The sequence below is a fragment of the Giraffa tippelskirchi genome, chromosome 10, assembly GCF_054371585.1.
Source record: "Giraffa tippelskirchi isolate mGirTip1 chromosome 10, T2T-mGirTip1v1.2.pri, whole genome shotgun sequence".
Lineage (NCBI taxonomy): Eukaryota > Metazoa > Chordata > Mammalia > Artiodactyla > Giraffidae > Giraffa > Giraffa tippelskirchi.
Window position 1 is genome coordinate 448,871 of NC_137284.1, and position 23,703 is coordinate 472,573.

The window sequence follows — 23,703 nt, forward strand, 5'->3', positions numbered from 1 at the left end:
GCGGCGGCGGCGACGGCGGCGGTGGCGGCCGGGCCTAGTTGTGCCTCTTGCTGTGGCGGTGGCTTCGGCAGCGGCGGCGAGTGCCGGGGAGCGGCCGGCGCGGCGCACGGTTCCGGGTACGTGCGGGCCGCGGCGTCCCGGGTTTCAGTAGCGCCCTGGCCGAAGGGCCGCCCCGGGCGCCTCGCGCTTTGTCTGAGGCCTGCCCGGCGGTGCGAGGCCTGCGCTGCTCAGGCCCCGGGCTGACGGGCGGCGGCGGCCTCCTGCGGGCTCTGGAGGCCTCGCGCAGAGGCCGGGCGGCCCGGGGCCTGCAGGCGGGCTCCCGGGCGGCGAGGAGCTCTCCGCCTCGTCCTGTGGCACCCGTCCCCTGTGCTTTCTCCCTCCCGGCTCCGAGAGCGGAGTGTGACCCTTTGCGAACTCGTCGCCAGCTCCTCGTCTTCTTTGCTTTTATTGGTTTCGCCTGTGTGTCGACAGGCCCGTGTGGTTGTTGGGATGGTCTCCCGTTCCTTAACTCACGTAGTCTTCATAGCAGTCTCTCAGGAGTAGGTATTGGCCTTCCTGTTTTTACAGATAAGTAGATTGGAGTCCCGAGATGTTAAGTAACTTGCCAACGTTACACAGCTGCTGAATGCCGAGCCAGGACCGGTTGTTAACCTAAGCCCTGATTCCTGGCCCGTGTTTTTTTTCTCTTTTTTCTTTGTAACAAGGATTGTGTTACATCGTTGTCAACTTTGGGCGTGTATATGCTCTTGCTTCCGCAACAACAGAATAGTAGTCACTTGGTGAGCCACGGTTTGGCCATTGGTCACTTGGACAGAACCTGAGGCTGAAGTGAGGTTTGAGTTGGGCTTTAGCACGCCTTCCCTCTCCCTGAACCATTGGTGTTTTTCCTTAGGGAAAGAATGTTGAGTCAGAATGACAATAGCCGGTTCTTCTTTTGCACCAGGCTGGTGGCAGGGCCCTGACAGGGCCAGCCTGGCTTTGGTTCTCCCAGCAGCCCCCTGTAATGGACTCTTGGTGTCTCTCTCAACCCTGCCAAGACCTTACTGGACTCTAGTTTGTTTGTTTGTTTTGGGGGGGGCGGACTGGTATTGCAGCTTACAGTTTCAAGGTCTTGTAGCCGCTCTGGCAGACGATGAATGAAAAATGAGATTCAAGCCCATTGGACCTGAGCCATTGGACCTAGCACCCTTGCTCAGGGCCTGGGGATGGGCACCCAGGTTCTGGTCATGGCACAGCTGCCAATGACTACACCGGAAAGCCTTTTGGTTCCTTAGTTGGGATAAAAGGTGCTTTCAGTCTCTGGATTTGAAAATAGAGGGAAATACTACTTTTTGTTTAAATTTTCCCCTGCTTCCCCCAAGTCTGGAGACTGAGCAGGAAAGCCATAGAGCACTGCTGGCACTGCCCAAGGTGGCCAGCAGCTGGGAGGGGCCGTGGTGTCTCTGCAGAAAAAGCTTCCTGGACATTGGTCTGGAACGTGCAAGCAGAGGTGGGGATAGTGGATCTGGGCAGGCACATCTGACCTGGGGCTGCCACTGGGGCCAGTAGGTCCTGAGCCGGGGTCACATTCCTGCAGTGTTTTCAGTGTAGCGTTCCTCACAGAGAAACAGTGTGCCACGGGTCCCTAATGTTCGTCTTTTATTTAGTGTTTGCACAGCTGCTTGGTCTAGGAAGTACCTTCAGAGACTCTGGGCTCTTCTCCCTGGGTGCTGCCAGAAGGTACTATGTGTGACCGACAATGCAGGGAAGGGAGAGGGGTGTTGGGTGGCCTTTGGAAAGTCTCCTCCCCGGCTACGATGGCGGAGCACAGGGCTTGAGGGACTGAACCCCATATGTGCAGGGAGACGGAGTCAGCCTCACTCCAGAGCTGGTTTCCCCGGCAAGTCCCCGTGGGCCAGACCCCATCGGGGCCACACTGACCTCTTCTGACAGCTCTCTGAGCCAGGCGCTGCCGCTGCCCCAACAGGCAGGCCTTGGTCTCAGTTACTGAGGGAGAAGCCAGGGGTTAGCTTGTACTTTTGACCTTGTGCGAGTGAACCGTCCCTGAGGGTGTCTGTGGTCTCCTTGGAGGGTTACATTTTCTGAAGTTTGCCCTGGTACTTTCCTGGGTGTGAACACTGACCCCCCCCCCCCCATAGACTGAGTGTCCCCGGCGCAGGACCCATGCCGCACGCAGTCGGGCAGGGTAGGTACGGAAGCAGGTGTCCTAGGATGGCGCTGTGGAGTCTGGTCACAGGCACAGCCTGAGGCTTATAGGTCCTCTTAGCTGCAGTGGCCCTGCCACCATCGTGCGCGCGGGAAGGGTGTGCTCCTGGGTGGACAGCGGCCCTGTCTCATCCGGTAGTCGGGGCGCCTCTAGCAGGGGTTGTGGTCGGGGCCTGGGTGGAGGACAGCGAAGGTCCCTGCTGTGCTGCTGACTCACCACGCAGGGGAGTGCAGACCCTTAGTTGAGCAGGACTGACTGATTTTTCTCAACCTCAGGGTACTAGGTAGAAAAAAGGCGGTGACTTTAAGGGGGTTCCTAATTTCAGTTGACTATTTCCAGGTAGGTGCACCATTTGGCACGTGGCAATTTAGTGAAATTAACATGGCCTCACTATTTTAGAAGACATCGTTCCAGAGTCTGGGGCTCTGTCTTGGACGTGAGGCACCCTGGTTGTGACCCTGGCCTCAGCCCCATCAGGACCGTTCTTGGGGAGCATTTGTACAGTGGTGGTGGCAATAGCTCCTGCCCTGGTTGCTAGTGGATGTATGTGAAGCATGCGGCGTGTGACCCATGGGAGAGAAGCCTGCATGTGGGATCTGGGAGTGAGAGGCTCTCCTGGCTGCTTGGCATGCTGCAGTCCGCCTCACCTCCTGCCCCGGTTCTTGGGCCGCTGTCCGTCCAGGAGCATGACACCCTTCCCACGCGCACGATGGTGGCAGGGCCACTGCAGCTAAGAGGACCTATAAGCCTCAGGCTATACCTGTGACCAGACTCCACAGCGCCATCCTAGGACACCTGCTTCCGTACCTACCCTGCCCGACTGTGTGTGGCATGGGTCCTGCACCGGGGACACTCAGCCTATGGGGGGGGGTCAGTGTTCACACCCAGGAAAGTACCAGGGCAAACTTCAGAAAATGTAACCCTCCAAGGAGACCACAGACACCCTCAGGGACGGTTCACTCGCACAAGGTCAAAAGTACAAGCAAGACCTCATTCCTCCGGTCTTGCTCCTTAGATGTGCAGACTGGACTCAGAAATGCACTGTGCCACAGGGAGGGGTCTCCTTTCAGAGTCACCTGGGAAGTGAGTAGCACTGATGGGAAAGGAATCCTTGTTTGGAGACCAAAGTCAGACGCCCAGGTGCAGGAGGGTGCTTGCGTCCCTATACGTCTGTGAGCTCATCGGTCTCGGTCTTCTACGTTACCCTGGCAGTGGCCTTGAAGAGCAGGCAGGCTCGGCACCCCTAGTTGCTGACCAGGAGCCCAGGAGCAAGTGGACATGGCAGCCCGACCCCTGCTCCCCACGGCCCCGTGCTGCTCCCGGGTAGGCAGGCAACTTGGCCGTGTTCCGTGGAGGGGCCGGGGCCAGGTCACAGGAGCCCCAGCTGGTGCCCGTGGCCTCTAGTGGGAGGCAGGTGTGCGGAGCTGAGCTGGCTAGCCGTGGCTGAGGGGGACATGCCACGGGAGTGTGGGCAGAGGGCCAGCTTGGCACCTAGACCTTCTGGCACCCACCCCTCACTGAAAGCCCTGCTCTGCCTCAGCTTGTGATGCGCCGTTTCCCTCAAGCCTGGCCTCGGGCACTCGGGGAGTGCTGAGGTGTGCCAGGTGCCTGAACAAGAACACGGCCGGCCTGAGGCTGCGTCATGCTTGGTATAAGTTGGCATCTGGCTGTGAGTGTGGCTCTGCAGACAGGAGCCAGTCGTTTGTGTGTTCATGCACAGTTCTGAGCTGGTTCTGTCTCCTGTGCTGCGGGTGGACACGTGTCACCAGGAGGGTGATGTGTAGTGATTGTCGCTCTCTCTTGGTGGGGAGCTTAATGCAAAGCCTGCGACAGGGGACTTACTCGACCCTGCTTTCTTTCAGAACTGAACTCCCATGCCCAGCGATGGATGACGACAGCCTGGACGAGCTTGTGGACCGAAGCCCAGGGCCCGATGGCCACCCAAGACTCCGTCCTGCTGCCCTGGCCAGCGATGCTGGTGAGCCACCCTCCCGCCCCTCCGCCCAGAGCGGGGAGTGAGCCTTTGTGCTTTGCTCTTAAAGTGCACAAGTGGCACGTTGTTTGGTCTTTATTTTTGATGTAGTCAACACAAACGTGCTCTTAAATGTAGCCACAGCCTCCACCCTGCCCACCTCACCCTCGCTGCCCTAACCCGGGGCAGGGCGCTGCCAGGAGCCCTGCTGGCAGGTGTCCCCTGCACACCCTGTGCGTCTTCTCTGCAGCCTTGCTCTGTGCTGCCTCAGCGGTGACCCTGCCCCTCGGGCCTGTGTTTTTCCCTGTGGCTCTAGAAGGAAGCAGTGACGCCCACAGCGGCGCCTCCGAGGACGACTCGGGCAGCGAGCACAGCGATGAGGAGGACGTGGACGGGGGCCTGGAGGACGGATCTGGTGAGAGCGCGGACGTTCTCGCGGCCCCGTGTCTCCTTGCGCCACCACGGGGATTGCTGTTTATAAAACAGCCTTGGGGAGCTTGCCATCTTCACCACACTGGCCAGCTGAGGCTGTGAACTGTCAGGGTGACATTGCCTGACACAGTGGCCTTCTCTGGCAGTCCCCTGCGGTGGGTTTTGTCTTCAGCTGGGTAGCTGGCTCGTGTTGATGTGGTTGGGCTGATGACACAGTGGATAGGTCTCTTATCTGGTGGCAGCAGGAGGCTAAAGTGCCTGAGAACAGGGAGCAACATGAAGGGCGTTTCCAGGGAGCGCGCAGCTGGACGGACCTGCGGGCAGAGTGGGCCCGGAGCCCTGTTACAGGGAAGGGGAGCCTGAGCCCTGGTCCTCGCGCTCTGTGATAAACTCCTAAGAGAGCCGGCAGAGGCGTGGAGCAACTGACGAGACTCTCAGTCTGCACCTCCGAACTCAGGAACAGGGAGCTTTGCTGCACGCACATCCTGCCCCGAGGGCCGTGCGCCAGCTGCACCGCCTTCCCTGGCCTTCCCGGCCGCCCTGGCTGGCGCATGGCCTGTGGGGTCCCCAGGCTGTCCCGCCCAGCCCCTCCCCGTGTGGCACTGGGCTTTGGGAGCTTGACTCACCACTGCTTCCCTTGCAACACCTCTGTTGGGACCTGCGTGGATGTTGAGGCATCTGCTTGGTCTATCACAGTCCTTGGAGCCCCTTGGATATGAGCATTAGAATGTGCCAGAGAGATAACCCATTATGTTTGGGACAGTGCTTACGAAGGAGCATTGTGAGTTTGCAACCCTGTGTGCGTTGGTGACACATTATCCCAGAGTTAGGCTTTGACTTCTCTGCAGGCACAGGCGGTTCTGGGCTGAATCTGCAGGTCACAATGGGGCTGTTCCACTTGTTTCTGCAGATGGACTTGGGCCTTGGCGGCAGAGGACATGAGGTCCTTGTCAGTTCGGCCCTGGAGCAGAGGTCAGAGGATGCCAGTGGTCAGGGGCTAGGTGCAGGGGGCTGGAAGACGGGCAGGAGCTCACTGTCCAGGGACAGACAGTGCGTGAAGAAGCAGTTAGGTCAGGGTGATAGATGCTAAGGGTATGTTTAGGGGACATCACAAGAAGGGGATGGGCTCAGGCTCTTTGGTTTTGGGTTGGCGAGAAGCTTCCAGAAGGACAGGAGGGCAGGAGGGTTAGCTGGGCAGTGGTGGATGTGGGGTGGGGAGAGTGCTGGGGGGACAGATGGCACAGAGCTGAGTACCCAGAGTCCTGCGGGTGATGAGGAGGTGCTGGTGGAGGGCAGGTACCTGGAGGCCACAGCTGTAGCTGAGGGGCACTGATCCGCCACTGGACACCCCGCATTCTCCAGTGCCAGTCTGTGAAACAGGCGGGGCAGGAGGGGATCTCTGGCTGATGAGAACCTAGACGGCTCGGAGAGCCTGCCTTCAGAGAAGTGACCTGCATCCTCGCAGCCTCGTATCGGCCGAGCCCCCTCACATGCAGCTCTTTGTACTCATCTTGTTGCTTTTCTTGCCGTAGTGTTGATTCCTGAAAGTCACTTGCTTGTGTTGCTGTTTGCTCAGTTTTCAGCTGTAGGAACATTGTCTGTTCAAGTCGTATGATGAAAGAGGAGAACTTAGGACTCTGACCTGCTGCCTTACCAGCTCTCCAGGTGGTGCGCACGCGCCCTCCTGGTCTGCTCAGCATGGCCCCTCCCCACAGCTCGCTCTCAGCTCGTCCCCGTGTGGTCCTGCCCTGCTCACGGGACCCTTGCCCTCACCTTGCTCGGGTTCGCAGGCGTGCCTCCAGCTGCCACTCTGGGCTGGTACCCGTGTCTGCACCTTCGTCCTCCTGGGCCCTCGTCTGTCTGGGACCTGGTCTTGCAGACCCCGGATGAGGTGGGAAGGTGGCTGGCTCAGGGCCTTGGCACCTCACTGTTGGTGGCCGCTGCCCCTTAGGGACTCCCAGGGTATCCTCTGGGGGTGGGGGCACCACAGGGTCTGGTGGCCTCAGATGCCAGTTCTCGGCCTTCCCCTCAGCTCCTGATCTTCTGGAATTCTGGAGGAAGAACCAGAGCACCCGCTTCTCTGGTGCTCCACCTGTTGCTGTGCCCTCGGCCTTGGCCAGTCACGAATTTGAGCCAAATCACTCTCCAGAATTTTGTGGACCTCAGCTTAGTTCTCTGTTTTGTAACAGATTGTCACAAACACGGCAGCTGAGAATGGCACGCTTGGTGTCTCGGTGTGGTCTGTAGTCCAGATACCAACGGCCAGTCCTCTGCTCAGGTCTTGCTCAGTTGACATCAAGGGTCACAGAGGCACTGTTCCCACCTAGGCTCAGGGTCTTCCCCCAAGGTCCGGCTTGTTGCCGGGTTTCAGGCCCCCCCAGGGTGGGGCTCTCGTCCTGTCTCTGGCCGGGTGGGACCCGCTGCTCCTCCTCGCTCAGGTGCTGGAGGCCACCCCTTGGTGGACAGGGTACATCAGCTCCTGGTTCTCTTGGGTTGTACAAGCAGCCAGAGAAAGGTGCTCTTCCAGAGTGCATGTGGTTACGTCAGCAGGGCCTCGGGCATGTGAGGACCCTGCCCACCGCGCCTCTAGTCCGCTTCTTGCGTCACTGTGACTTGGATCTTTATTTACTGGAGTTTAGTGGGGAGAGAAAACTGAAGCACATACTGACTCGGCTGTGTTGAGCTGAACAGCCTCGGAACCTTTCAGAGGTTGATCAGGGCTGTGGTTTCCAGCTTGCCTGGTTAGGAATTTGTGGTCTCTGATCCCGGAGGAAAGAAAAAGGAGGGACCTGGAGGAGAGGCCTTCCCCGAAGGTGGCAGCTCACTGACAGTCTTGAGAAGGTGCTGGTGGGGCGAGGTGTCCTCCAGAGGCCGCTGCGCTGCGCCCAGAGGTCCGCCGACCCCTGGGGGCTGCCTGCCTCCCACAGGGGTTCCGATTCGGCTCCAAGTGCAGCTGGGGCCTCGTGCCTCTTGTGCTCCAGTTCACAGACTTGTAACCTTGCCTCTTAAGGTTCCGAGGACTCTGAGGAAGATGGTGACGACGTGGACACGTTAGCAGCAGCGGCGGATACTCAGGGAACGCTGGAAGCCAGCGGTGCGTTTAATTCTGATGACGACTCTGAGAGCTGCCCGATCTGTCTCAATGCTTTCAGGGACCAGGCTGTGGGGACGCCCGAGAACTGTGCCCACTACTTCTGCCTCGATTGCATCGTGGAGTGGTCCAAGGTGCGCGGCGTTTCTTCGGGCTCTTCTCCCTGCGGGCTGGGCTGCGTGTGGGTGACCGGCCCCTGGCCGGCCCTCGTGGATCTGGGTCTCTGCTCGATGGCGGGGGTTGGAGTCCCAGGTGGCGTCCGAGCCTGGTCCCTGCTTTGTCCGCCCTCTGGGCCCTTGGGTGGCTGGTGAAGCTCACTCTCGGGAGCACAGAACCAGGAGAGGGGGTTTATGGGCCAGAAACCCTGGATGAGCCAGGGCAGCCTGCACGGCCGAGCGGGCTGGTAGGCGTGTGCTGAGGGGTCAGCTCACAGATGCGGGCCTGACTTGTGAGCGCAGCAGTAGTGCACAGGGGCCGTGGGTGCTGCAGGGTGAGCTTTGGAAGCACTGCCTGCCCCCGCCTCTGAACTGTGTGGAAAAACTCAAAGAGGTGTGAGTCCAGGGACGAGTGGCCGCTGCTCCATGCCCGTGCCATTCTTCACGACGTCGGCTTTGCCTGCTTCTTCCCCCTCCCTTCTGTCACGGCCGTGGGCCCTGGAGAGGGGGCAGGTCTGGCCGCGCCGCACCTGCCCTTCCACAGCGAGGGCAACGGTGGCGGCAGCAGAGACTTGAGTGCTGCGCTGCCCCCAGCGCTCCTGCCCGCCCCGCGCCCTCCTGTTCTCTGGGCACTGATGGTTCGTGTGTCGGCTCACCAGGAGAGCTGCTCTGTACCACAAGAGGGTGACTTCTGTCTGTTCCTCACTGCTGTGTTCTCAGACCTCACACAGGGCCTGGCGTACACAGGCGCTGAAAATGATTGGACTTCTTTAGTGAAAGGAGCTCTTGACTTTTAAGAGAAATTGTTTTGAGGTGGTATTAACAGTGACAGTGATTGTTCAAAATTATAATACAGTTTTTATTTTTTTACAGAATGCCAATTCCTGTCCAGTTGATCGAACTATATTTAAATGTATTTGTATTCGAGCTCAATTTGGTGGTAAAACCTTGAAGAAGGTAAGTGTAGGTGCCCCCTTATGTGTATTACATTGGTCCCCGTCTCATGGGAAAACCTGCCTTCCAAAGGCGGTTTGCTCTCCTGAAGTATTGGTTGCACGCATTTTAGAAATCCACTGAAATGCCATTTGCAGCCATGGACTTGAAGCCCGTGCTAGAGGTGGTGCCGTGTGCCTGGCTAGTGTGGGCTCTGCGTCAGGGCCGTTTCTGATTCCCTCCCCTCCACTCCCACGTGCCTCTAATGCGTCCCCGAGCCTCTTCCTTCCTGAGCCATGGCAGCCACAGTGGGGGGGGTCTGGGTGGACCCCCTACTTGGGAGAGGTGGCCAGCTCTCTCGGGACCAGACTTCTGAAGGCACACGGCAGGACCAGGATCGCTGAGGACAGGTGTCTTCCTTGCTGTTTGGGGCCTCCCCAGGTCTCCTTTAGTTGGGGAGCAGTGTTAGAGAGTCTCAGAGAAGGAGTTCCCTGGGGTTAAGACTCCCTGCTTTCACTGTCACGGCCCTGGTTCAGTCCCTGGGCGGGGAGGTCCTTGCAAGCCTCGGGGTGCTGCCAGAGAGGAGGAGTTGAACAGACTGGCCGCACATCTTTTCAGTGGGTTGGTTGCAGCTGGAGATGTGTGTTTTGTTTTTACTGTGGGGACTCCGCTCGGGGCATGCAGATTTCCCCTGAGTCTGTGGGCACCTGCGGCCCCCGTCCTGCCAGGAATGACCTCCTGTGCCCGCCCGCACTCTGCTGCTCTGCCCAGAGGCCCCGGCAGCGCTGGCAGTTTCCCTGCGGGCCAGCTCTGTTTGCTTGAGTCCCTGTGAGTGAGGACGGGCCCTGAGCTGTCCGCTGCGGGAAGGGAGAGGTGGATCCGGCAGAGAGCCGGGAGGGGTGGGGAGGCCCTGAGTGCCCTCCTGGTACGGGAACGAAGGTGGGGAGCGCGGTGGGGAGGGGGGAGCAGACTCTGCTCCTCGGGTGGGACTTGGGGTGGGAGACCAAGGCGGCCCGCCCCCCACAGATGGTGCGTGCTGGCAGCACCGTGGGGAGCAGCAGTGACCATTGAGGGGCAGCACCTGCTAGAGGCCCGTGTCGGCATCTGCCCGCCGCTTCCCCGCGCTCCTCCCCGCTCTGCAGCGCCGCCCGCGAGCCTGGCTGGCTCGTTGTCACTCTGCACTGGGGTCCTTCTGCAGCGCACACCTTGTTCGCTGTTGAGTTGTTTCTTTCTCAGGGCTCACCGTCCTGAAACAGTTAGAAAAGGTTACAAGCGCCACGTGTGTGTTACTTCAGAGCCCCTGGGCCCGCCAAAGCCGTGCAAACGAACCTGCTCTGAATCGATTTAAAATGATACAGATGGCTCTGGGGCTTGGCCCCTGCTGGCTGTGTGCTCAGCGCTCTGTCTTCTCCCCAGATTCCAGTGGAGAGTGCCCACCTTGGGGAGAACGAGGACGAGGACCCGACCTTCTGTGAGGTGTGTGGCCGGAGCGACCGCGAGGACCGCCTGCTGCTCTGTGATGGCTGTGACGCTGGGTGAGCCCCTCCCCGTCCCGTCGGGTCTGGCTCCGATTTGGGGCCCCTGATGTGCTAGAGGGAAGCCTGTGGGCTGCTGCTCCGCGCTTGACACCCACAGGCCTGCCCAGCTGTGCTCGGCGCTGTGAGCCCCCACAGGTCATCTGAACCCCGAGTCTGCTGGTGTGCCCGCCGGCCTGGCCCCAGCTCCTGTGCTCCATCCCCTCTACCCCTCCCTGCGGCTGCTCCTCTGATTGCCGTCTGCACCCTCCCCGTTCCCAGCCATCTCCTGAGACTGCTCGCAGAGGTGCACCTTACACCTCAGGGTGGAGGGCAGACGCGGGAAACGGGGAGTAGGCCTGCTGGGCTGGGGTGTTCACGAGCGGAACCCGCCCATCTTGCAAGGCCAGGCCATGGGGAGCCTCCCCGGCAGGGCAGGCTGGTGGGAGGGGCTTCCAGCCGCCCTGTGTCTGCGGCAGCCTGTTGTCGTCCCCCCACGCGGTGGGGTCTCCTGCTTCTCGTCAGGCACGCTCCTCGCCCTGGAGCAGCGTGGGCCCTGGAGAACCGGTGCCCGTGGGGCGGCGAGACGCTGCCTGGGCCACCCGCCAGGGCCCGCTTCCTGCCATCTCCCTGCCCCGAGACAGCAGGTCCCTCTCTCAGGGCCTGACCGCATCTCCGCCTGCCTCCCAATCCCCCTCGGGGCTCACACCTCCCTTCTTCCTCACGGCTGTCAGCTGTGTCCATGTCCTGGGACAGTCCCGGAGGTCTGACCGCAGTGTGCCTGCCCCACGGCAGTCCCAGAGCGCGGCTGTGTCTGGGGAGTCACGTTTAGCCTGTTGTCACTCTGGATCTGTCTGGAGGGCAGAAGCGGGGCCCTGGTGTCCCGCCCCCGGATCTCGCCGACACGGACCGTGACCGTGGGACATGGAGCAGACCGCGTCCTCTTCCCCCGTGCGTGTGGCTGTGCAGGAAGGGGGTGGGACCGCGGGACGCTGCCTAGGGGGCCGCACGCTGGGAAAGGAGGGGCTGGTCCTGCCATAGCCATGGTTTCCAGCCTTGCCATTGGCTTCCCTGAGCCTGAAACCAGCCTGTGTGTCTTCTGGCAGTCTCGCGGATGCGGGGGCCCTGGGGAGCCCCGCATAGCTGTTCCTTTGCCAAGCCTCGATTTTCCTTTACGCTTTTATCTCTCTGGGCGGGTAGGGGCTATACCGTGGGGCTTGTGGAATCTTAGTTACCCAACCAGGGACTGAATCCAGGCCCTGGCAGTGAAACGGCCACTGAACCACGGGGATTCCCCCTATTTGTGTCTGACTTTACGGTACTTATTCGTGAGCGGGGACCTCTCCATGCCAGGGCTGTGCCGTCGCCATGGGAGGGGGTCGTTCTGTACACCTGTGAGCATTGCAGGCCTCCTTGAGGAGCGGCCACGGGGGTCTCCCGGGCTTGAGCCTGCAGCTGTCTTCTCCGTGGAGGGATCTGTGGGTGCAGGCTGGCCGGGGGGGGGGGGCCCGCCAGCCTCTGCTCCAAGATCCTGGGGTGCGGTAGTGAGAACACAGTTGAACCGCGCTCGATTTTGGAGCCGTTTCCATCAGACACCGCTGCTCGGTGTTGGATGTTGTTCTTGAGACTGACTGCATTGGGGATTTCTCAGGCGGAAACCTGGTTTGGGTTCTGGATGCTCCCCGGGGGTCGGCCTGTGCATCTGTGCACTGGGTGCTTGGGTGAGGTCCAGCCTGGGGGTCGGGTGAGCAGCGTGGAGCCGGCGCTGGTTCCTGCCGCCTTGGCGCCGTCTGGGGTCCTCAGGGTGCTGGCGCTCGTGGCTCCTCCCCGACTGCTCCCCGAGGACACATTTGGAACCACTGTGGGGCCGATGTCGCCGGGCAGGATTGGTGCTGGTGTAGCTCCTCATCAGGGCTGGGGGGTGCAGGGCCACCTCCATGGTAGTGGGCGGGAAAGGACCTCCTAATGACCGTGTTCTTGGAGACCACCTCCCAGGAATGGTGGGCACCACCCGTACAGCTGCCAGCATCCAGCTGCCAGTCTCTTGGCTCCAGACAGTACGTGACCCGCGGAGAGTTGAGCGGCTGTTGGGGTCCTTTCACGGGGTGGAGATGCCCCGAGGCCTGTGGTGGAGGTCCGGCTGCCCAGGATGCCTAGGGAGGGAGCGGACAAACACAGCCGCCTGCCCTGCATCCTCGGGAGGGGGCATCTGAGTCAGCCCAGGCGGAGCCCCAGTGCTGCTGTCGGGGGGGGCGCTGTATCCCCTCTCTGCTCTCAGACGCCCGTCCTGGGGCCTGGACTGCGCCCTGGTGACCTCACTTCACCGCTCTTGCAGGTCCATCTCCAGATGCAGTCGCGTTGCAGGGTTAGGGCTCCAGCGTGGATGGGGGGGTACAAGGGCACAGCGCCACGTGGGGGGCGCCGTCGTGAGGCTCAGACACCCTCTCGTCCCCCAGGTATCACATGGAGTGCTTGGACCCCCCTCTCCTGGAGGTGCCAGTGGACGAGTGGTTCTGTCCGGAATGCGCTGCCCCCGGGGCCGCTTCTGCCGCTGGTAACGTGCTGCCTGCTCTCGGGCAGCCCAAACCCTTCCCATGGGGGCGGACACCTCGGCCCAGGGAAATGGCATTGGGCTGTCTGGCAGGGGTGGCTTTCAGTTGGACTCCGACACGGGGGCGGGAGGGTATGTTGGACATGGGGTTGGTCGATGAGGGGTTCTGAGGGCCCAGGCGCCAGGCAGATGCCCCCTGCCTTCCATTCCCAAGTCCCCATGCCAGGGCCAGGGCGTGGCAGAGTGCTCGTCAGCCCAGGGTGTTTTCTTCCAAGACACGGGTCCCGTGAGTGAGGAGGAGGTCTCCCTGCTCTTGGCTGATGTGGTGCCCACCACCAGCCGGCTTCGGCCCCGCATGGGGAGGACCCGGGCCATCGCCAGGACGCGGCAGAGCGAGAGGGTCCGAGCGACGGTGAACCGGAACCGGATCTCCACGGCCAGGAGGTTCCAGGTGGGCGCCTGTGGCCCTCCGCGCTAGCTGTGTGCAGGGAGAGACGCCAAGGGGACCTGAGGCTGTGGCAGTGGCGGGGAGCCGGCCCTGGGGGTGCTGGGCAGTGCCGTCACCTGCGGGGGCCATAGCGCTGAACCCAGAGGGGCTGAGAGACTTCGTGGCGGACTTGGGCCCCGGACCCCACCGCTGAGGCCGGCAGTCTGCTCTCCTCAAGGCCCAGGAGCGCCCCTCCTCCTGCCTTTGTGTCCGACCTGCTCCTCAGGAGGCCTCCCCAGACCCCGCTCCCCATGGGCCCTCGGAGGCCTCGCCAGACCCCGCTCCCCATGGGCCCTTGGGAGCCCTGCAGCCTGCCTGATGTCTGTCGCTGCAGCTTCTGGGGCTCGGGGTCCGCAGGCTCCCTCGAGAGGTCTGAGGTGACTCTGGCCCCTGACCGTGCCGTCCTGTGCTGTGCAGCGTGTCCCCAGGTACCTCATGTCTTCTCTGCTGGATGAGACCATTGAAGCCGTGGCTGCTGGGCTCAGCACAGCCGTGTACCAGCGCCCCGGGCCGCGAGCCCCTGCCCGCCGCAGGAGGAAAGGAGGTAGGTGTGTCCCAGCTCCGGCTCCCTGAGGTCACTGCCCTTGCGTAGCCTGGTTTCCACGGGCAGCCAGACCAGTGCGTCCAAGGCTCTGCAGGCCTGGGGTTTGGGTCTGGTGAGTCCCTCTGAATGCCCTGTTGGGGGGCTGTTGGTGTGGCAGCACCCCTGAGTATGCATCAGAGTGACCCAGCCTCCCCGAGTGGGTCAGGAAGAGCTCCCAGGGACCTTGTGGAAGGTTTGCGCTGTTTTCTTTAGATAGGGCAGCCTGCCGGTGCAGCCCTGTGCCTGGCTTTTCTGGGTGGGGACAGTTGAAGTAATTCAGCATCTGTTCAGTTGCAGTGCTGCTCACGTTTTCTGGGCCTTTTCTGTGTCAGTCTTGGTAACTTTGTCCCAGGAAGTTCGGTTTGTCTCTCCCAGGGAGAAGCTTTCACCGAAGGTCAGCGTCCTTGGCGGCTCCTGCTCCGTGCTCTGTCTGTATTCGCTGGTCAGAATTCTGCTCCGTAGAGGAGCTGGCCCTCCTGCTTGACTCCTTGTTTGAATCAGAAGACATGGATTCCTGTTTCCTTGAGTGGGTTACAATCTGTGGTCTTTTAAAAATCAGTGTTGTTGAGACATACTTGCCGTGACACGTGCATCCACTGCGGGCGCGTGGTTCCCAGTGAGGCCCGCGAGCCTCGCCGCCGCGCCCGGCCCCCGGCGGCCCCTCTGGGCAGCTGCCGTCCTGCTGCCAGTGCTCTCTGCGTCCTTGGTTCCCGCTCGGGAGGGCTGGCGTGTGTGTTCCGGTTTGTCGCCCAGCGGTGCCCTAGGGTTCCCTGTGGCGGGTGTCTCAGGTTCTCTCCTGTTTCTTGGTGAGGGACATGCCGTGGCTTGTCCCTCTGCCTGTGCTGGGCGTCTGGCTTGTTCTGTGGTGAAGCTGCTGTGAGGACCCCTTCCCGTGGGTGGGTGTGTCCGCTGCTCTGGCTCCGCGCGGGAGGGGCCGTGTGGGAGGCGGGCCACCCCTGCTCCCAGGGTGCACCTGTGGCTGCGCCGCGTTCTTGCCCCGGCTCATCCTCCCGTCCTGGCTCGCGGTCGTGTCCTGGAGCGTGCGGGCCCATCTTCCTGCACTCCCCGGCCTCCTCAGAGGACAAGCTGGGTGTAGAGACGAGATCTGAGGGTGGCCGGTGGGCAGTCGTGGTTCTCTGCACCCAGAGGTCACGCTGATCCCTGAGCTGCAGGCTCAGATGAGGATTCCGCTTCGCCTCTCTTCCACCTGAATCTGCCCTCTCACATCCAGGACCTCAGTCCCAGCAGCTCGCCCTTTGTCTGCAGCACTGGGAGAGGTGGGCTTGCCTTGGGCTGCCATGTCTCTGCTGGTGTGGTCACAGCTGTGGAGGCTGAGGGGCCCAGGCAGAGGCCCGTCGCCCTCTCCCCGGGGCCTGGCCACCCCTGGCCAGTGTAGCCTTGTGCCCCCTCCTTCTGCATTACTTTGAAGCACGTCCTCATTTCACCTGTAAGTGTCTTGCAGTATGCTTCTGGAGGAGAGGGAGTGTTTCCTCTGACTTAACCCCGAGGCCGTTGTTACACCTGAGGAGATAAGTAGTAATTCCACAGCCTCATGACAGCCTGTCAGCATCGAAAGTTCTACTTGTGTCACAAATGTGATAGAATTTTAAAGTAGTTTATATGAACCTAGGACCAGAGCTCTGTGCTGCGCTGGGGCTGCCTGTCGAGTGTCTCTGTCTTCTTGACGGGGTGGAGCGAGCAGGTCTCCTGTCCCAGCGCGTCCCTGGTGGGCTGGAGGCCCGAGGCTGGTTCAGGTGTGGGTGGAGTTCTGTCAGGCTCAGATCTGCAAGTCCCTGAGGAGACAACGAAGCGGCTCCCTCCTGACGGGCTGCGTCGCAGAGTGTGGTTTCCATGGACAGCGCGGGCTCACTGGCACCCAGCCTGCTCCTGTGTTGAGTAGTTCTTGCTCCTGAGCTGTGGTGCCTTCCTCCAGTGGAGATCGCGTAGGGCTCTCAGCTTCGTCATGGGCTCAGGGACCCAGAGTCAGTGTACACGCTTCCACCGCACAGTCAACGAGGGTGGATCTCTGTCTTCCTTGGAACCCACTTCTGGGCTGAGGTTCCTGAGTGCTCCAGGGCTGCGGGAGCAGTGCGGTCTCGGGGCCCCCTGTGGCTGCCCGGGCTCCTGCCGTCGCCCAGAGCGCCCAGGTGGCTGCTGGTTGTGCAGGGTCATCCTCGGGATATGTTTGCTGGAAACGTACCGTGAAGCCCTCTGTTTCCCAGCCTCTGGGAGCACTCCTCAGGGTGAGACCACTGAGCGGATCCAGAGCTGGAGGCCTGGGTTCCTTCACTCTTAATCGTTAGGGCTCGCGTCTTCTGATTTAATGTTGCTCTGTAGTGGTGTGACACACCTCCCTGCTGGTTCTGACGATCAGGTCTGGAGGTCAGAGTAGGCTCAGACTGGCCCTGTCCTCGCTGTGTGCTGCGTCCCCCCGCCCCCTGTGGGGAAGCCTGTAGAGACCCCGTAACAAGGAGTAAGGGAGCAGTGCCCCCAGGCGGGGTGGACAGCTGTTGGTTGGCTGAGTCTTGTGGGGACCACGGGGTGGGGCACACAGCGAAGCGAGTGCTGTCAACGTGCTCTTGGCAGGAAGACGGAAGAAAGCGTCAGGAAGAAAGAAAGCCCCATCCAGATCGTCTGCAAAGAGCCGGAGCTCAGGGACAAGGTTGAAGAAACGCCCGGGCCGTGTGAAGAGGCGGAAAGCGCAGAAGATAAAGGTAGCCTGGGACGGGGTCTCACTGAGCGAGCTCTCAGGCCTGTGTGCAGTGTGGGGACAGTGGGAGGCATGGAAGGAGCGGCTCTGTGATTACTTGGAGATTCACCGATAAAGACGCACATTTCTGCAGCGTGGACTGAAGACAGGGCTGACGCAAGGTGTGCTGAGAGCACCGGGGAGAGGCTCCTGGAGCCATGGGTGCCCGTGGGGCCAGGGCCCCACCTGTCGGGCGCTTGTCCCCAGGTGTGAGCTGGGTGGAGTAAGGCCGCGGCGGGGTCCTTGTGTGATGCATGCATGCGCCCCTCAGGCTCTGGGGCGGCTGGCCCTCTGCCCCGTTTGGTGCTGTGGGTTCCTAGTTGAAATGGCATTTCTGGAGGCCGTGGACCTCAGCCCTGTCGTTTCTCCCTCTGACCCTGGGTTCAGAATGAAGCCACGGCGCGTTCGCGCATCGCGCGGACGCTGGGCCTCTGCAGGCCGGCCCATGGAGCCTGCACTCCCTCCGTGTACAAGCCTGCAGACCCGTCTCTGGGGCTGATGCGTGCCGACATCGGGGCAGCCTCCCTCTCCCTGTTTGGAGACCCCTATGAGCTGGACCCCTTCGACAGGTGGGTGCAGAGGAGCTGGGCTCTCTTCTGCTCAGGCCGATGGACACGCCGCCTCCCATGGGGCCTGGTTCCCTCAGGGTTTGTGTTTGTGAAGCTCCTTGCTCTGAGCAGCTCTCAGACCCCGTTGGATGGTGAACGAAAAGAGCTGTGTGCTCCCTCGGTGTGTCTGCCCCCACCCCTCCTGACCCTGAGGCTGGGGCAGCTGCTGACACAAGGTCACCGTGCAGGGCCCAGGTTCCTTGTTGAGTCACAGGGCCTGCCAAGGGGCTGCTTGCTGTTGGGGGTGGGTGGGAGGCTCCCTGGGCTTGGACGTGCAGGGTCACCTGCCCTTTGGCCTGTGTTCTTCTCCAGCAGTGAAGAGGCGTCTGCAAGCCCCGCTTCCCCTCTGAGCGCCAAGAGGAGGGCTCTGTCCCACTCAGCCCTGCGCTCACACCAGCCTGTGGCCAGACCCGTCTCCATGGGGCTCTCCAGGTGTGTCCTGGGGGGCAGAATGGGAGGGGGTGCAGGTGGGGCCCCAGGCCTGTGAGGACAGTGGACTCCACGGCAGGTGGGTGCTCTGCCACCCAGCACCCTGAGATCTCTTGTGGTCTCTCCCCTGGCTCGTGGGTGAGGAAGTGCTGTGGCCAGTCCCAAGCCAGGGGCATGGGGCATAGGGACAAGGATGGGGTGCAGGGACAGGGCACCTCAGCACACCCATCTCTGCCTCAGGGCGGGGGCTGGGCAAGGATCCAACCTTCTCTGCTGTCTGATGGAGTCAACCAGCCCAGCCAGTCAGCATTGCTCGTGAGCTCCTGCCTGTCGTTGGAGCTAGGGCCAAGGGCCTCGCACGCGTCCACCCCTACACCCTGTCATCCTTTAGTGGGAGCTGCTGGGGGGGTGGGTCTCGTTCCTTCTCTCGGGGTCCCTGCCTGCACGTGGGGCGCCAGGGCTGGGGGGCCGTGACAGCAGGGCCTGCCTGGTCTGCTTGCAGGGGGAGTGCTCCTGCCACGGCCCCCCAGCCGGAAGTGGACACAGAGCCCAGCCCTGACCTTCTGGGGAGCATCCTGTCTGGCCAGAGCCTTCTGATGATGAACGGGGCCGACATTGTCATCCACCGCGACGGCTCCCTCAGCGCCAGGAGGGCGGGTGAGCCACTGTGCCCATGGCCCCTGCCGCCCCTCTGCATGCCCAGGGTTAGGGCCACGCGTCCTGGAGGCGGTCTGCGTGTGGCTGCCCCAGCGGCCCTAGGGTTTACTCCCGAGCAGCGAGTGAGGGTGCTGAAGGCTGAAGATGCCTTCCCGTCACTTGCTGATAACGCACGCGGCCCACAGGCCCTCCTCGCCACAGCACAGATACTTGTCTGTTCTCACAGCCCCAGGAACCAGCTCAGATCTGGGCCCCGGCGGCTTTCAGGGCTGGGGTGGGTCTGGCCATGGAGGGCAGGCCAGGCTGCACAGATGCAGTCAGTGGTAACCTGGGGTGCTGCCCCCTTTTCAAGGGTCTGTCAGAGCTCAGGCCCTTTGTATCCACAAATAGCATAAAGATAGTGCAGGAAGCAGGAGGGGACATGGACCGCAGCACAAAGAGCCTGGGGCCCCCACCCCCACGCCCTGCCACTCCCCGCGGCCCCGCCCCCGCACCCTCCCGCTCCCCGCTGGCCCTGCCCTCCACACCGCAGTGCCGAGCAGGAATGGAAACCACACTGCGCTGGGAGGGCGTGCTGCAGGGAGATCGTCTCACGGGAGCCGGGTGGGGGGGACTGATGGCTCCCGGCCTTTTGTCTTTCAGTGCCCGTTTCTTCTCAGCAGAACTCAGCTGGTCCCTCCAGAGGGGCAGAAGGCGCCGGTGGGCGTCAGTCAGGAAGCAGGCCACAGAGCTCAGGGCCCAGCTGCCCGGGCAGGGCCGCCCTGAACACGGCCCCGGCGCCCCCCACCCCACCCCGGGTCCCTGCATTCACGTCAGGGGCAGCGGTGAAGCCGGACTCCTCAGTGACCCCTCGGTTGGGCCAGTCTCAGACCTTGTCCAGTGATAGCAGACCTGTTATAAAACAGACTGAGGACCACGGGTTTAACGGTGACAGCAAGCACTCTCTGCCTCTCGGGTCTGCGGCGTTGAAGGTCTCACACGGTAGCTCTGACTCGCTCTCCAAGAGCTCAGTGCCAGGCCAGGCCCCAAGACCAGCTCCCAGGCGGACAGACATCTCCGAGCTCCCCAGGATACCAAAGATCAGGAGAGATGACAGCCGGGTGGACGAGGTCCCCACCAGCAGGCAGGGGGTTGAGCTCCCCAGCTCCTGCATCAGCCGGCTGACGGGCAGGGAGGGCCCTGGACAGCCTGGCTGTGGGGCCCGGGTGGAGGGTGCACCCAGCAACCGGGGCGCGCAGGAGCCCAGCACGCACTCGGGGGGGGGCCCCCAGCCCCCTGGCCCGCTGGGGCCTTCCCGGGGGAAGGGTGTTGGCTCCACCTTTGAGAGTTTCAGGATCAACATTCCTGGGAACACGGCCCACTCCGGCAGACTGCTCAGCCCTGGCTTCTGTAACACGTTCCGGCCGGTGGACAGCAAGGTGCAGAGGAGAGCGAGCCCCTCACCCCTCTTCTCTGTCAGGAAGACAAAGCAGCTCAAGAGTGAGATCTATGATCCCTTCAACCCCACGGGCTCCGACTCCAGCTCCGCCAACAGCAGTCCCGAGCGTCTGGGCCTCCTGCCCTCAGAGATCACGCGGACCATCTCTGTCGACAGCCCCAAGGCCCCAGCACTGCCTCCCGTGCGCTGTGTCACCTCCTACACGGTGCAGACCAGTGCGGGGAAGGAGCCGGAGCCCCCTGAGGGGCCCTCCAGTCAGTCTGAGCTCCGGGACGAGGCGCCCTCCACACAGGCACAGCGGCCGTCCCCTCCAGAGTCCTGGGGCGATGAGGACCTGCCACCCCGCAGCTCCTTCTTTGGCTCCGAGGGCCGGACGGTGACCTGCGTGACTGTGGTGGAGCCCGACACACCGCCCAGCCCTGATGCCCCGCCTGCGACCACCCACAGGGTCGTGGAGCTGCGCTCCCCTACGCGGTCCCGGTCCCGGTCCCGCTCCAGGTCCAGCTCCCGCGGCCGGAAGCAAGGCCTGCAGCCGAGGGCGGCCACCAGGGAGCACCGGGCCGGCCGCTCGGGCTCCCGCTCCTCCCGCTCAGGAGACCGGAGTTCGAGGTCTGCCTCGCCACCAGTGGGAGAGGACCAGCCCAAGAGACACCGGCCAAAGGCCCGGGGGCGCAGGTCCTCCAGCGACCGCTCCAGCAGCCACGAGCGCGCCAAGCGGAAGAAGGCGAAGGACAAGAGCAGGGAGCGGGGCAGAGGGTCCTGGGGCCGGGGCCGGCGGAGGTCCCGCTCCCGCTCTGGGAGTCCTGGGAGCTCGTCCCATGAGCACCGCGAGGGCCGCAGGAAGAAGAGGCGGCGGTCAGGGTCCCGGTCTCGAGGGAGGGAATGCTCGCCCCCCAGGCACCCCAGGGAGAGGAGGGGGCGGCCCCGAGACCGGCGTGGCTCCCGCGAGAGGCGGCGGCGAAGGTCCAGGTCCCCCAGCCCGGAACACCGGCCCCGGGCACACCGGCGGCCTCGGTCTCGGGAGAAGCACCCGCGGCCCCGACCCCACTCCCCTGAGCGGAAGTTGGCCCCAAAAGAGGCTTCTCCAGCACCTCCTCCCCAGGGGGAGCCCAGGCCAGACAGGGAGCCCCCGGCTAGGCCTCCATCCTCAGCGGGAGCAGACGGCTTGCCAGAAGGGCTCGAAGTCGACAAGACCGCCCCAGTCCCGGAGGTGCTGGCCGAGTGTCCAGCGGAGGACGTGGACTACGGCGACTCTGTGGAGGCGGGCCACCTCTTTGAGGACTTTTCCTGTGACACCATCTTCATGCAGCTTGATGACATGAGCTCCCCGCCCTCCCCGGAGAGCACAGACTCCTCCCCGGAGCGTGACCTCCTGCCCAAGCCCACTGTGCCCCCAGCTGGCCCGCAGCATGACACTAGCCTGGCCATGGCTGTCATCCGGAGGGAGGTGTCTCGGATCCACGGTGAAGATGTGGCACAGCCCTCACCCGGAACCGAGGGCCCCCAGGAGAAACAGTCGCTCCAGCAGGACGCAGACCAGGCTGCCACAGTGCCCTGTGCCCTGGGAGCTCAGGCCCCAGGTGGGGCGCCTGTGGGGAAGGAGGAAGGCCCCTCTCAGAGCCCCCTGCTGCGGGCTAAGGCGTTGGTGAAGAGGGTCACCTGGAACCTCCAGGAGGCAGAGTGCGGGGCCCCTGCCAATGACAGAGGCCTGTGTGAGTAGGCACTTGGGGGTGAGCGGGGAGTGATCCTTGGGTGACTCCCAGCCTGCCTGGGTCATGGGGTGGGATGGCCGCACCTTCCCTGGGGTCTTTGCTCCAGGATGCTTTTCTGGAATTTTCCAGCCAGGAAGCAGCCTTGTGGCCTGGAGGACCCCAGAACACCCACCCCTGTATGTTGGCCCCCAGGGACACCACTTCACAGGCCACAGAAGCCCGGGGAAGGAGTCTGGGAATCTGACGACGTGGGCCCCGTGGCTGGGTTCCAGCAGGCACCCTTCTCTGAGCTGGCTGCCCCTGCTTATGCGCTTCCAGAGCCTGGCTTCCCTCCCACTGACCCCTCTCAGGTGGGCCCCTGGGCTGGAGGGATATGGCCTTGCACCCAGGCCACACGGGCTGGGCTGGGTTGGGTTGGGGCTGAGGGCTGCACGCACCAGCCGTTTGCTGCCTGGGCTCTTTGGATTCAGAAGTGGGGGGTGGGGGGTGGGGTAGTGAGTGTGCGGAGGCCGAGCAGGCTGTGCTCTCGCCCAGGTACAGAGCCCGAGCCTGCCCCCCGGCCCAGCCCTGCCATCCGGTGTCCCGCCATATGCACCCATCAGCCAGCCTGCGGTCCAGTTCCTCCTCCAGGGGAGCCTGCCCCTCCCGGGCTGCGGGACAGCCCAGAGCCTGGGCCCAGTGTCCACCATCCTGACTGCAGCCTCAGAGCCAGCTGGCCACGCTGCCACCACCACTGCTGCCAACAACTCTGAGGAGAGGACGGCTCCCCCCAGGCTAGCCTCAGAGAAGGCCAAGAATGAGGAGGTGAGACCCCAGCTCCTCCTCCAGGTTCAGGCGCGGGCCAGTCGCCTAGCGCCGATCCCTCACCCGTGTCCTCACCCCAGTACATGAAGAAGCTGCACGTGCAGGAGCGGGCCGTGGAGGAGGTGAAGCTGGCCATCAAGCCCTTCTACCAGAAGAGGGAGGTGACCAAGGACGAGTATAAGGATATCCTGCGCAAGGCGGTGCAGAAGGTGGGCGGGGCCTGTGGCCCCTGGGCTGGGAGGTGGGCGGGGCCTGTGGGCCCTGGGCTGGGAGGTGGGCGGGGCCTGTGGGCCCTGGGCTGGGGTGGGCGGGGCCTGTGGGCCCTGGGCTGGGGTGGGCGGGGCCTGTGGGCCCTGGGCTGGGGGGTGGGCGGGGCCTGTGGGCCCTGGGCTGGGGGGTGGGCGGGGCCTGTGGGCCCTGGCCTTTACACCCCCTCGCTGTAGCGGCCGCTTAGGTGTTTGGGGTGTCAAGGCTGCTGTTTGTGAGCGGTTGTTAAAGAGGTTGAGCAACACTATGTTTCACCCCACTCGGGGCTAGGAAAATGAGACCCCGAGAGGCCGACATGCCAGATCGCCTCAGGAGGGCCGTCAGCCGCCCTGTGAAGTGGGCAGAGCAGACAGACGCACGTCAGGCTGCTCGTCGCCCCTCACAGGGTCCCCAGGGCCTGGTCTCCGTGATCCATGACCGTGTGGGGCGCAGAGGGATGTCTGGGTCACTGTTTCCCCCTCCCCCAGATCTGCCACAGCAAGAGCGGGGAGATCAACCCCGTGAAGGTGGGCAACCTGGTGAAGGCCTATGTGGACAAGTACAGGCACATGCGCAGGCACCGGCGGGCCGAGGCCGGCGAGGAGCCGCCCGCCCAGGGCGCCGAGGGCTGAGGGGCGGCCGGAGCAGAACGTGGGGCATGCCCCGCCCTCCCGTTTTCAGGGTTCCTGTGATCACACGTGGTCTGTGCACCTGTCTTGCTCATAGTTTAAAACTGGACTTTTTTATATGTATATTATAGATACACACTGTTCCTGTTGTGTTCTAATTTATCAAAAATGGATTCTCTTTAGAAATGTCTGATTGGCTCAGTACTTGAAAGGTGGTGAGAAAGGGTGGGCCCGGGGCGGGGCACTTCTCCCATCGTCAGCCTTCTACTCCCTTGTGTTGCACCGATAGTTGCTCAAATTTATACTTGGCTCCCCCACCTCCCGGGTGGCACCCTGTTGGCAGTTCCCACTGGCCAGAAACAGGCCTTGGGCACAGTAGATGGAGCCCCTGTTCACAGAAGAGGGGCCCAGGGCCTGCCCCTCTGGCACAGGGGGACGTCTGTGCATTCCTAGCAGTTTGTTGGCTTTAAAGTGTGGCCAGAGCTTTCACTGTGAAGTAGAAGAGGG

The 23,703-nt window shown here is 62.7% G+C and overlaps 1 protein-coding gene across 15 annotated transcripts; it reads left to right on the forward strand.

The window, feature by feature from the left end:
- On the forward strand, nucleotides 1-23,382 carry PHRF1 (PHD and ring finger domains 1). 15 transcript variants are annotated; one of them, XM_081536155.1, is made up of 18 exons: nucleotides 1-116; nucleotides 4,069-4,184; nucleotides 4,495-4,593; nucleotides 7,621-7,835; nucleotides 8,730-8,813; nucleotides 10,206-10,324; nucleotides 12,760-12,857; nucleotides 13,130-13,305; nucleotides 13,759-13,885; nucleotides 16,511-16,638; nucleotides 17,061-17,242; nucleotides 17,594-17,713; nucleotides 18,213-18,367; nucleotides 19,010-21,517; nucleotides 21,647-21,867; nucleotides 22,052-22,321; nucleotides 22,402-22,530; nucleotides 23,056-23,382. In XM_081536155.1, the coding sequence occupies exons 2-18, from the start codon at nucleotides 4,091-4,093 to the stop codon at nucleotides 23,197-23,199; spliced, it is 4,869 nt and encodes a 1,622-aa protein (XP_081392281.1). In that variant the 5' UTR covers nucleotides 1-116; nucleotides 4,069-4,090; the 3' UTR covers nucleotides 23,200-23,382. The 15 variants fall into 15 exon arrangements, with proteins under 15 accessions (XP_081392281.1, XP_081392283.1, XP_081392285.1 ...); XM_081536157.1 differs by having other exon boundaries at nucleotides 22,058-22,321; XM_081536159.1 differs by having other exon boundaries at nucleotides 21,710-21,867.
- Nucleotides 23,383-23,703: the final 321 nt, after the last annotated feature.